This window comes from Pseudopipra pipra, chromosome 7, assembly GCF_036250125.1.
Source record: "Pseudopipra pipra isolate bDixPip1 chromosome 7, bDixPip1.hap1, whole genome shotgun sequence".
Taxonomy (NCBI): Eukaryota; Metazoa; Chordata; class Aves; order Passeriformes; family Pipridae; genus Pseudopipra; species Pseudopipra pipra.
This window is the reverse complement of record NC_087555.1, coordinates 27361093-27372764: the sequence shown is the minus strand read 5'-3', so window position 1 is coordinate 27372764 and position 11672 is coordinate 27361093. Positions and strand designations below refer to the sequence as shown.

Below are 11672 nucleotides of genomic sequence, written 5' to 3'. Positions count from 1 at the left end.
GCCCCATCTCTGTGTGAGGAGCTGAGCTCCAGTAACCGGAAAGTGCAGGTGCTGCAGCTCTTCCACAGCTTCTCATACGCTCTTCTGCGGGAATAGGCACAAGCTGCTCCATCCAACCAAGTGAAGAGGGACAAGCTCAGTCCAGCAGCCTCCGCTTGGGCAAAGCCTAAATGCCACTTTGATACCACTTGACTGACACAGCCCAAACACAGCATGTTTGTTTTGCTGACACATAGGTTTAAGTTTGCTTCCCAGCCACATCTTCTTTCCCCTTGGATACAATAGTCATCTTCATAGCACTTATTATAACATATTGCAGCAATAATGTGTAATTATCCTCAAAAACAAAGCAAAAGCTCAAGATAAAAATAACAGGCACTGAGCACACTTACCAGCTGGAGGAAGGCAGTGAGGCAGCACGAGCTGCAGCCCTAAAATGGCTGTGCTGTAGTAGGCTGCAGCTGCTTCTCCCAGCCTGATTTAAAGGCCAGACTGCAGGAGAGCACATCGAGAGGTGAACCCTCTCCAAAATCAGGTACAAAAGGAGAAGGAGCAGCAGCAGCCGGGCTCTGAGGAGCAGTGGTTAGGCAGAGCAGTGCATCACTTGGGTCTGTGCACTGTGCAGCTGGGTTCAATGATTGCATTTGGGCCAGGGCAGAACTCCAAACACTCTGCACCTGGGAGAGCTAATCCTTCCATGAGGGGAGTTCCATCAGGTGGTTAGCAACCAGAGCCCTCATCCTGGTTCTCTTGATTTCTTGATGGGAAATCAATACATCTCTTGAGTTTCTTTCTTGCCCTTTCTTTCTGTTTTGCTGGATGTGCTTACTTTGACTTTCATAGACTTATAGAATGGTTTGGGTTGGAAGGGACTTTAAAGATCATTTAGTTCCAACTCCCCTGACATGGGTAGGGACATCTTCCTGTAGACCAGGCTGCTCAAAGCCCCATCCAACCTAGCCTTGAACACTTCCAGGGGTGGGGCATCCACAACTTCTCGGGGCAATATGTTCCAGCACCTCACCACTTTTACAGTAAAGAATTTCTGCCTTATATATAGGTAGTCTAAACCTCCCCTCCTTCAGTTTAAAGCCATCACTCCTTGGCTATCACTACATGCCCTTGTAAAAAGTCCCTCTCCAGCTCTCTTGTAGGCCCTTTTAAATACCATAAGCCTTCTCTTCTCCAGCCTGAACAGCCCCAACTCTCTCAGCCTGTCTTCATAGAAGAGATGCTCCAGCCCTCTTGATCATTTTCATGGTCCTTCTCTGGACTCTCTCCAACAGGTCCACATCCTTCTTCAACTGAGGGCCTCAGAGCTGGACACAGAACTCCAGGTGGTGTCTCATGAGAGTGGAGTATGGGAGCAGAATCACCTCCCTCACTTTGCCCACAACAGATTCAGCAGAAACCCTCTATTTCCAAGCTTTCACAACAATGCATATCTCAGGTCTCTGATGGCTTCAGAGATCTCTCAGGTGTGTGTATAAAAACCTGACATCTTTGCTCTGTACAAGGAAGACTGGTTAGAGCTGCACACATTCCATGAGGGCCTCTGTTGAATAGAATTGGCCAAATCAGATTAAAAACCCAGTATCTATGATGAAGGCTGCAAGCTGCCTGCTTAGAGAGGTTCCACTGATGTGAACCAGAAGTTCCTTGCATGTGGTCGGGCCCTAAATTTGATACTGGAATTTAAAAACAAATTAAGATTCCCATGTAATATTGACTGCTTTTTTTTTTTTTTTAGAGTAAAAGATTTTACAGCATGGAATGCTATATGCAGTGGTTACATGAGTCCAAGTAATTGTACCAATTATATAATTTGATATAATTGCACTAATTACATAAACACATAATAATGAAATATAAGTTATTCCAAGAGCTAAACTGGAAGAACATTAAAGAACCTAAATCTGCTCCCACTTATTCTAGTACAAATCAGAAATAATTCCCCTGAAATCAATGAAGTTACCCAAATAAAATTGGCCCCTGCTGTTACAAGCAGGCATGGAAATCTAGCTTTTGGTTCACGGGTACTGACTGGGCAAGCAAATGAAAACTACTGGGTTATTTTGTACTGATGGCGATTGCTAATTCCTGGCCAAATTCCAATGTATCCCGTGTATACCTTTATAAAAGGTATTTTTTACTCTTGTTCTGATCTGTCATCCGGCATATGTGGGTTTTGCTAGATCTTTTAGCTGCTGATTCTAAAGGAAAAAAAAATAAATTTAGAAATACTGAGAATTGAGAGTGAGCTGGACCCAGTCAGGAATTCCAGAAAACCAGATTCAGGTGTGTCTTTAGTTATATTGGTGCTAGCCTGAATTACATCTGCAGACTTTAGGAGAGCTACTGCAGACTGACATCAGCATTAACTGAAACAGACTCTCCTCTTAGGGAGAAATTTGTATTTCTGATCCATTTTGCAAAATGTTCTTCTACTCTTCACAGTAGAAACCACTTCATACAAAAATTATCCTTATGAACAATTCATTCAGTGAGGGGTTTCCCTCTTCTCCCATGGCAGGGCGAGTGCAGCAATTCATTTCAGCTGCTGACTTCATCTCTCACAAGTAACAGAGCAAAGAAGGTGAGAGCTGGCAATTTTGGAGCAGGTGTCTATTATGTGTGGGAATAAGTGATGTATGCAGAGTTAATCCAACAAGTGCTCTGTTGCACCACATCGTGACAGTCACCCTGTTCACACCATCCTCATTAACACCAGAGGGAGGTCCAGGCACTGGGACTGGGGTTTTGCCTGTGTTAGAATATTTTAAAGGACGAAGAATTTCCAGCTCTAGAGATTGATTCTGTCACATGATGGAAGGCACTGATTTAGCATTTACAGAACCAAGTTCAAAGCCTCTCAGAAACGAGAGAGAGTCATCTAGTCTCCTTTGGGGGGGTGGGATATGGACCTGAGCCAGCTGGTTTTTCAGGTACAGTACCTAACCTGGCATAAGGCAGTAAAACTGGATGCTGAGTTTTATAGGGATGGGAATGACAGATGGGAAAATAAAACCCAAAATATTTGAAAAGCAGCCGTCAAGTTTGGGCATCTCATTTTTCATTTTGCCTAATTTCAAAAATGCAGGAGGTGGAAGATGCAAAAAGAGGGATTCCTGCACCCCCCCTGTAAAAAGCTGGCAAGAGCAGTAGCTTTGTCAGATCTCTGAAAAATCAAGCCCAAACTGTCTTAGATTGGTCCCACAAAATTAAAGGTGTTTTATTTCATTTTAGCCTTAGAAATCTGTGTGACAGGTTACTGTCAGCACCAGGACTCGAGAACACCTCACTGACTGCAGAATGCCCAGAGCAGTGAGTGACTCCATGCTGCAGAAACATCCATGCATGTTCAGATTGATTTCTAGAGACTCACACCAAACAGAAGGACCTGGCAACCTGGACTATGATCCAGCTGTTCCCACTCCCAGATGATGCCGTTCACATCATCTTGTGTTTCTGTTTCTGCCCCATAAACGTCATGACTGTGGCTACAAATGTGGGAGCAGAGAAGGCAGGGGCAGGGGAAAAAAGCTGTGAAAGACTTTTACCAAGAAACGAGTGCTTTCTGACAGCCTCCATGAAAGAGTTTAGGATCCTGAGCTTGCTTGTGGGCTTGCAGTGGGATGCAGAGCACAGCCCATTCATGTCCCTCATTCCTGGCCTGCCCAAGCTCAAAGCATACTGGCTGCCAGCAGTTCCTGTTCCCTGCAGGTCCAAATCCCACGCCGAGACACCCTCCTCTCCTCCTGGAAGAGCACAGGAGTCCCAGTGTCCAAAGAAGGGCTTGGCTTTGACCCCAGAAACCAAACACTTTCAATTAAGAACGAAACCTAACCAGACACAGCCTCCAGGGCCTTGCATTTCAATGGGCAAGATTTCTTAATATATGCCATTTTTTAAAGTGCAGCCCAGTCTTATTCATAATGATGGTGTCATATTAGGTCAAACATGCCTTCAGACTGACAGGATGGGTATTTACACTGATTTCAAGGGGAATTCATTGTACTCATCAGTAGCACGGTCGACTCAAGAAACAAAGACCAGGGAAAAAGAAGGCTGCTAAGAGACAGAGCAGGAACAGTGAGTCGTGGCTTTGACAATGTGCAGCTCAAGGTGGTGAGAAAGCTATGAAATATTCAAAAAATTTGATCTGGAGGACAAAGTTCTGAGAAGCAGATTGTTGACACAGTCACAGCAAATTGCTCTTCCAGGTCTCCTGTTTAACCCCAGTGCCTGGCTCTGGGGAGAGCTGGGCAGAGCTACACCTGAATGTGAATCGTAACTAGAACCCATCATCAGTTGCATGATCTTGCTTCTTCAACACTTTTTGAGTCTCAGGGTCAGAGCTAAGATTTGCTAAGTCAACAGAAGTCCTTCTGTCAGCTTCAGCTGGCATTTGCTCAGGTCTCCAGGAGGAAGAATTTATCTGTGAAGATCAATTAAATCAATATCTGGATATATGTGCAGCTGACAAGAATTTCTATGAGTATTTGTCAACGTTTTTGGGGTTTGTTAGCAAAAGGGATATATTATACTATAAAAAAAAACAAACACAAAAAACAACAAACCAACCTCTCCTTGAGGCCAGCTAATTTAAAAAAAAAAAGGTAATCAAACTTAGCACCGAGCTTTTATTCCTGGAAGTGCTTTCCACATTATTTTTTTTACTTCTTCTAAGCAGTCAGAGAATGACCCAGAGAAGAAGTTACATTCTTACACAGCAGGTGAACCAGGAACTTGCAGTAAATGACCTGCAGGTATGCGGAACAGCGCCGTTCCTGCGCCCAGAGCCCCTGCGCTGCTGCAGATAGAAAGATGCAGATGCTTACATGTATAGACAGCAATAAAACTGGAGTATAACATTTTTAGGATCGCAGCTGAGCTCTCAGACAAGGCTTTCTGCAATGACTAATACGACTACGGTCTAATGCGACAGTTCACCGTCTGCAGCCTAGTCAGTCCTGAAAGTAAGCAAGTTCCTCCAGATGTTACACACTGAAAAAAAAAAAAAAGGCAAAAAAAAAAGCATATCCAGTTTTCAACCTTTTTTATTTATTTAAACTGTACACAAATGTAAAATACTTCAACAGCAAATCTAAGTGAAAATTGTTTGGTTTAAATTATTATGGAACAGAACCTAAAAGGAACTTTATTAAATAAACATAAAAATTGGATTTAAAGGATGCACATATTGTAATGTATTCTACAATAGTCACTTTTTTTTTCACTCTACATTCCATGTGCGTATGGTATAGAAAAGACACTGAATAGAACAAACAGAATCCATTTTGTACCCTGAAACAATTGGTAGGCCTCGTGAGGGATTGCTCAGTATGACTACATGATATATGATGGCTTTGCCATCTCATAAAAATTATAACTAATATGTTGGCCTCTTTGGTTCCAAAATTTATGTATAATACATTTAACTGTATTCATTTTTTGCTGCTATAAAAATAACATTTTTTTTCAAATGGCAGTTTTTTGACTAATCATGCAACTAAATCAGTGCAAACATTAAAAGCAATCATTCGCTTTAAAAAAGAAGCAAAAGATTTAATTTCAAGTATAAAAAAATATAAAAAAGTCATATCATAAGTCCAGTTTTGTCTAGTATGGGTCAACACTTTAAATTGCATAGCTCATGCGGCACCTGTTTACCTAGATAGTGAGCAAAGATAAGTGCACTATCAAGTACCACTTTTCAAGGCATTGAAATTTGCAAGTGCTATTATACGTGCATTCAAGCAGTTTGCAAGTGCTATGCTGTATCATTATTTTCTGATCTTTATGGCCATCCTTGACACCTCCTGGTAAGGAAATTGAAAGCACTCTCCTCTCTCCTCCTTTCTAAGACTTGTAAAAATGTTCCTCGCCTGTTGTTAAATGCACTGCATTTCTCAGAACGTCTCCACTCTGTCGCTGTCACTCCTCTTTAGGGTTCATTGGTTTAACCGTGGTGGCGACTGCTTGTTTGCTCGTCCCCCATGTGACGTAGCCTTGCCAAGTCCCCCATTGAAGAACACAGATTGCAACTTCGACTTTTTGTTCTTCAAACAGTGAGAGATGCCAACAGTCAACATAGTCCAGATACAGTATTGATTCCCTTTTCCAAGACACTGCAGGTGTAGCCAGCCACTGGTTGCTAGTGGGCAGTGAAAGCATCGGATCACGCCAGCCCAGCTTGTGACTTTGCAACGGCCAGGTGTTAGAAATACAGCAGTTGCTTACGTGTCTGTCTCCTTTTCTCTCTCCGATGGAACCACACAATTCCTTGCTGGAAGTGCTGTAGGAAGATGCGGGTATCTGTGATGTTTATGTTTAGATAAATTTAAGAGGAAGTGATCGCCTCCCAAGGCAGGTGTCCTGCAGCTTCCTGTTAGACCTAAGAGGTGACAGTCAACTTTTTCCTTTTTTTTCTTTTTTTTTTTTTTTTTTAATTTTCTAAGTTTGGTCATTTCGACACCTGCGTGCAAGAATACATTGTGTTCTCACAGTCCGTGCTTTTGCCTGAGCAAACGGAGCTCATTTCGGTCTGGCTTCGCCAGCAGGCGGGGAAACAGCTGCTCAGCCGTTCACTCGTACTGGCAGGCATTTAGGTCCGTCGTCACTGGTCACTGACTTTCTGTGCTCATGTCCCTTTTCCGAGCTGCCTTGTGTGTGTGTGTGTGTCTGTGTGTGTGTGTGTGTGTTTGTGTCTGTGTGTGTGTCTGTGTGTATGAGCGCGTGTTTTGTGTGCGTGCCCACATTTCGTGTGTGTGTGTGTCTTTAAGATATTTCATAGCATTAACTTATAAGTGGTAGAATATATAAGTGTCCATGATCCACAAACTGCCACTGTCCTGACACCAAAGTGAAATGATTATTTTTTTCTTTTTTTTTTTTTTTTTTGTCAAACTTTTCCACAGTGACTTTCCAACACTGATGCCTGGATACACAGTGAAACTTCCTCCAACACCATCTTGTACGGGAATGTTTCTCTCTCTCTCTCCCCTCTCTCTCTCTCTCCCCCCCCCAAAAACACACCTTAAATCAAGCACAACCACATTCTTCCACAATCATATTGGGAACGTCCCTTTTCACAATGTTGTATTCATCATCAAAGTACAGCATTGACATTGTGCTAAGTTTGGTTGGAATGCAACAGGAGTTCACGGTGCCCGGGTTCAGCCCCCGCATTCGGTACTGATTCACGACAGCGGTGTGAAAGGAGGAAGCCGACCCCGGGACACCAGCCAAGTAGGCCGGGCAGCTCCCTTCACAGTAATTCCCATAGTAACCTGATGGTGCTATGATCCAGTCATTCCACCCAATGAGTCTAAAGTCAATGTAAAACTGTTGCCTGCAACATAGATTGGTCCTGCCATCGCACTCCAGGCCTCTTTTCCGGATCCTGTGTTTGTTATCGGCGAGACGGGCTTGCACCACTAAAAAAGGCCGGTGGGATTCCTCCCCGGGGTCCACATAAATTGGCAGCACTGAATACTCTTCACAGCCCTCACATTGAACATCCAAGTTCAGTCTCCTTTCTCCTCTCTCAAACAGAGCCTGGATCGCCTCTGTCATGGGAAAAGTGTGCCAACCACTTCTTTTGAGATCAACTTTCTTTTCAACCACATTCCACTTGTTGCTAGTGTCCGGGTCTTGGAAATAGACTTTGACTCTTACTTTTCGCCTGCTGCCTTTCTCTAAGACATATGGAAGCAGCTTCAAGTAAAGCCACAGGCTGGCTTGAACGACAAACAAGTTCTGGTTCCCTTCATTCGAGATGAAGAAATAGAGGCGGACTCTAGATGAGGCCAGATCGTCTGCAAGATAAGGAGAGATCAGCAAGATTAAGTCAAAAAGGAAACATTAGCTTGTGTGCCTTTCTGGATTCAGGGACAACACTGGAGCACAGCAGATCAAGAGAATGGCAACGGGGCTGTGCCAGCCAGAAGGCATGCACTGCATCAAATCGCCCCAATTTGCAGTCAAAATTAATTGAAAAGGGGACTTCCCACAGCAACCTTCAGCATCGGGCTGTAGTCGGATGTGTCAGATCTCTCAAAGCTCTCCAGAATATGTTTTTTTTCCCAGCCAGCCAGCTTCAAAGATGCTACACCAGCACCTTGCAAAAGACCAGCACTAGGACTCTGCTATCTTGTCAGTTTGAGAATAGTTTTAACTTTCAGCTACCTGCCAATTCTCACGGGGAGAGCTCTTTCAATAATCACTGAAACACCAATGCCAAACCAGGGATTTTGTTTCGATTTGCACATATTCTCGCTGCGGTTTTAAAGGAAAGGATTCACGAGACAGAAGGGAAAATATTTCAGCAATGTGCCGGCTTGTCCAAAATATCAAGCTAACCCCCACTAAAGTCTGGTAGAATATCTGCTATTATTAATCATTTCAATCTCTGCCTTTTCTCCCCGAAATTATAAACTCCCATACGAAGAGAGGCAATGAAGCGGTTGTTCCCGCTGCAACGCTGTTATTGGCTGTTCTCAATTCGCTTTTCAGTAACACCAGAATTAAAGGAGAGAAATTGTCACAGAAAACCAAATGTCACCAAATGTCTGACATAACCCCTTATTTGTAAACAGAAGAGCCTGCTGCATGAAATGTTTCAGAAATACCAGTGGCCCTCCTGCAATTTTGTACTACAAGTCCTAACTAAATTTGGCGTAGGTGATAAATGTGCAAGCTGGCCTTTATGGCGGAGACTGTAATTCTGGTCCCTGAATCAAAGCATCCCAATCGCTATTTAAAATTATTGCTGGAAAGGCATTTTCTCATCTGCCCTTATCTGTTTTGCTTCCCTCTGTACAGAGCTAAATGTAGATTTTTCTTCCTTTTCTTTTCCCAAGAATCTGTAGCATTTTTGTCAATCTCTGAATGGGATTTTTTGCGTAGTCGCTGTCTTCATTTGTTACCCTAGATGCCTTTCAAATGTGTCTCCAGAGCCCATTCAGTACCTTGTAATAGTTCAGTGACAAAAATTTTCACTGTGTTTGTCTACATTTTACATAAAGTCAATTTCGGAAGTGTTACAAAAGACAGCGATTGACTGAATACCAAATGGAAGTACAAGCCCACCCCAGATCTCCCAACAACAGCCTATTAAAAAATAATAACCCCCTAAATGTACGCTAAGAAAGCCTTTCGCGTGTTAGTAAATACACAACTTCTTCATAAACCGTGGTGGCAGTGACAGAAAAAGAACAGTACGGTGTTGCTGCACCGATCCACATCACTTGTGTTGTGTGAGATTGTGTGCGCTCATAAATTTTGTATGTGAATATAACAAGCATATGTATAATGCAACAGATCCCATAGATACTGTAAATGTATATGCTTTTGGTAAGTGGGAGGGTAGATAAAGAAGATGAGTGGGCAGCATACAGGATAGAAAGAGATTTATTTTGTGGACAAATGATACATAGATGCCACAGAAAGATAGAAAGAGAGAAAAATGAACTGAGCGACAGAGCGATGAAGGAAAGGAGAGATGGGCAGATAAACAGAAGAGAGGTAATTTGCAGAGTGATGGTGTTACAGCCAGATGTGCAAAGTTCACAGGGACAGTGGTTAAACTGCTGGAAAGCTATGCTGAAGGGATTCAGTGACACATAACTGCAATGGCTGGATGGGATTGAGATGGCTGGTACCAAGGGGATGGAGGGCACTGTTAGTAAACGGACTGACGGACAGAGAGGAGATAGATACACTTGGTAGGACCCTGCACGCAGTGGACAAACAGACAAGGCCAACACTGCAAATAAAAGCTAAATAAATGAGAAATAAATAGAAAGGGAAGACAGCAAATGCAAGCCTTAATAGACAGATGCAGGCAGTGAAGCAGATGAACGTGCAGGGCAGATAGAGGAGGCAAGGGATGCAAGAGATGGAGTGGGACAGGTGGAGGAGGGACAGTGGGACACGCAGGGACCGAGACAAGCCCCTGTGCAGCTGGAAGGACCGCCGGAGGAGAGCCGGGGGCACGGAGGCTGCGGAGGGATGGAGGGACAAGCGAGGAGAGTTGCAGGGCACAACCCGGGGAGAATTCCGGGCACGGGGACACAAGCACGGAGGATGGGAAGGCACCGGCAGGGTCAGGGCGGGATGGTGCGGGGCAGAGGGGAGAGCGGATGAGGCGGAGGGCAAGCGGGTGAGCTCGGCAGCCAGGTGCCTGTAGCAGGCAGGACGACAGGCAGGAGGACAGGCAGGAGGACAGGCAGGGTACGCAGGGGGCCAGGCAAGGGTGGTCGGGGAACTGCCAGGGGTCAGGCAGGCGGAAAGAGAAGGTGGGCAGGAGGACAGGCAGGGCGAGCGGGAGGACTGACAGGGGTCAAGCAGGGGGACTGACAGGGGTCGAGCAGGGGGAATGACAGACGGGGCGATGCAGGACAGGCGGGGAGCGCGGCAGGGCAGGGGCCGCGGCGGGTCGGGCAGGGGACGCGGGCGGCGGGGGCGCGCGGCCGGGCGGCGCCCACCTGTCTCGGCGAAGCTGATGATCTCGGAGACCGGGTCGTGCGCCGGGGGCCCGGCGCTCGCCTGCCCGTCCAGGCTGGGGATCTCCACGCGGCCGTCCTCCCGCACCTTGCCGGCGTGCAGCTTGCGCAGCGCCGTGACCATGGCCGCCTTGGGCACGGCGTGCGTGATGTTGGGCCGGTCCCGCATCTGCAGCCGGCTCAGGATGTGCCTCTTCACCGCCTCCAGGAAATCCCCGTCCACCTTGCCCGGCTCCTCGGGCCGCCGGAAGCCGCAGGAGGTGCATGTGTCCTGCGGGGAGCCGCCGGCGGGGGCCGGCGGGGTCGGGGTGGCCGCGGCGCCCAGCAGGAGCAGCCCGCAGGCCAGCAGCGCGGCCAGCACCCCCCGGCGAGCCGCCCCGTCCATGGCGGAGGAGCGGGGGGCCGAGCTGGGGGCCGCCCCGGAGCGCCGCAGGGAGCCCGTCTGCAGGCAGCGCCGCTCCGAGCGCTCCGCGGCGCGGAGGGGGCGGTGGCAGCCAAGCTGGGGGGCCGCAACCGCTCCGCGCAGGGGGGGAGCCGCGGCGGAGGGAGGGGGCGCCCGGGGAAGCGGCGTGTGCCGCCGGGGAGGCGGAGGGGGGAGGCTGCACGCGCAGGCACCGAGGGCGAAGTTGGGGAGGGAGGGGGGGGCAGCAGGCTTGGCGTGCACGGAGAGCCCGGCTCCACGGGGGAGGGGGACGGCAGCAGGTGAGGGGGTGGCTGCGGAGCCCGGGGAGGAGGGAGGGGGAGCGGGGAGCGAGCCGGAGGTGCAAGGGGATCCGGGGAGCAGGGGAGAGGCGGCGCCGCGCTGCCCCGGTGCCCCGCGTCGCTTCAGAGGGGCATCCCCGGGCGCAGTCGCTCGTGGTCCATCGCTCGCTTCGGCAGGTCCGGGCGGGCCGCGGAGAGGAGCTCTCTAGTCCAGCGTCATTGAGGGGGGTCAGGGAGATAAACGAAGCAGATTTATATACAATCCAATTTATAGCCTGGAAGGAGGGGGGGGAGAAATGCCACTTGTACCCCCCCGCCCACTCCGCCCCCGCAGGACAATCCGTGGGTGCAGGTCTCTGAGCAGGTCGGCTCCGCGCCGCTCGGTTGTCCCCTTTCAGCGCCCGCTGCTTCTCAACGTGCCATCAAAGTTGACCCGGAGCATAGCTGGGGAGGGAGTCGGGG

The 11672-nt window shown here is 47.7% G+C and overlaps 1 protein-coding gene across 1 annotated transcript; it reads right to left on the bottom strand.

Annotated features, from left to right (window-relative positions):
• Positions 1-5042: 5042 nt before the first annotated feature.
• On the bottom strand, positions 5043-11259 carry INHBB (inhibin subunit beta B). The gene is made up of 2 exons (XM_064661337.1): positions 10491-11259; positions 5043-7820 (listed from the first exon to the last, which is right to left on the bottom strand). The coding sequence occupies exons 1-2, from the start codon at positions 10891-10893 to the stop codon at positions 7045-7047; spliced, it is 1179 nt and encodes a 392-aa protein (XP_064517407.1). The 5' UTR covers positions 10894-11259; the 3' UTR covers positions 5043-7044.
• Positions 11260-11672: the final 413 nt, after the last annotated feature.

What these genes read in the sequence shown, in the direction of transcription:
- INHBB (XM_064661337.1), bottom strand. Translation starts at nt 10,893, where the DNA reads ATGGACGGGGCGGCTCGCCGGGGGGTGCTGGCCGCGCTGCTGGCCTGC. An exon ending in CATCAGCTTCGCCGAGACAG is followed by an intron (nt 7,821 to 10,490) that starts GTGGGCGCCGCC and finishes CTTATCTTGCAG; the next exon opens with ACGATCTGGCCTCATCTAGA.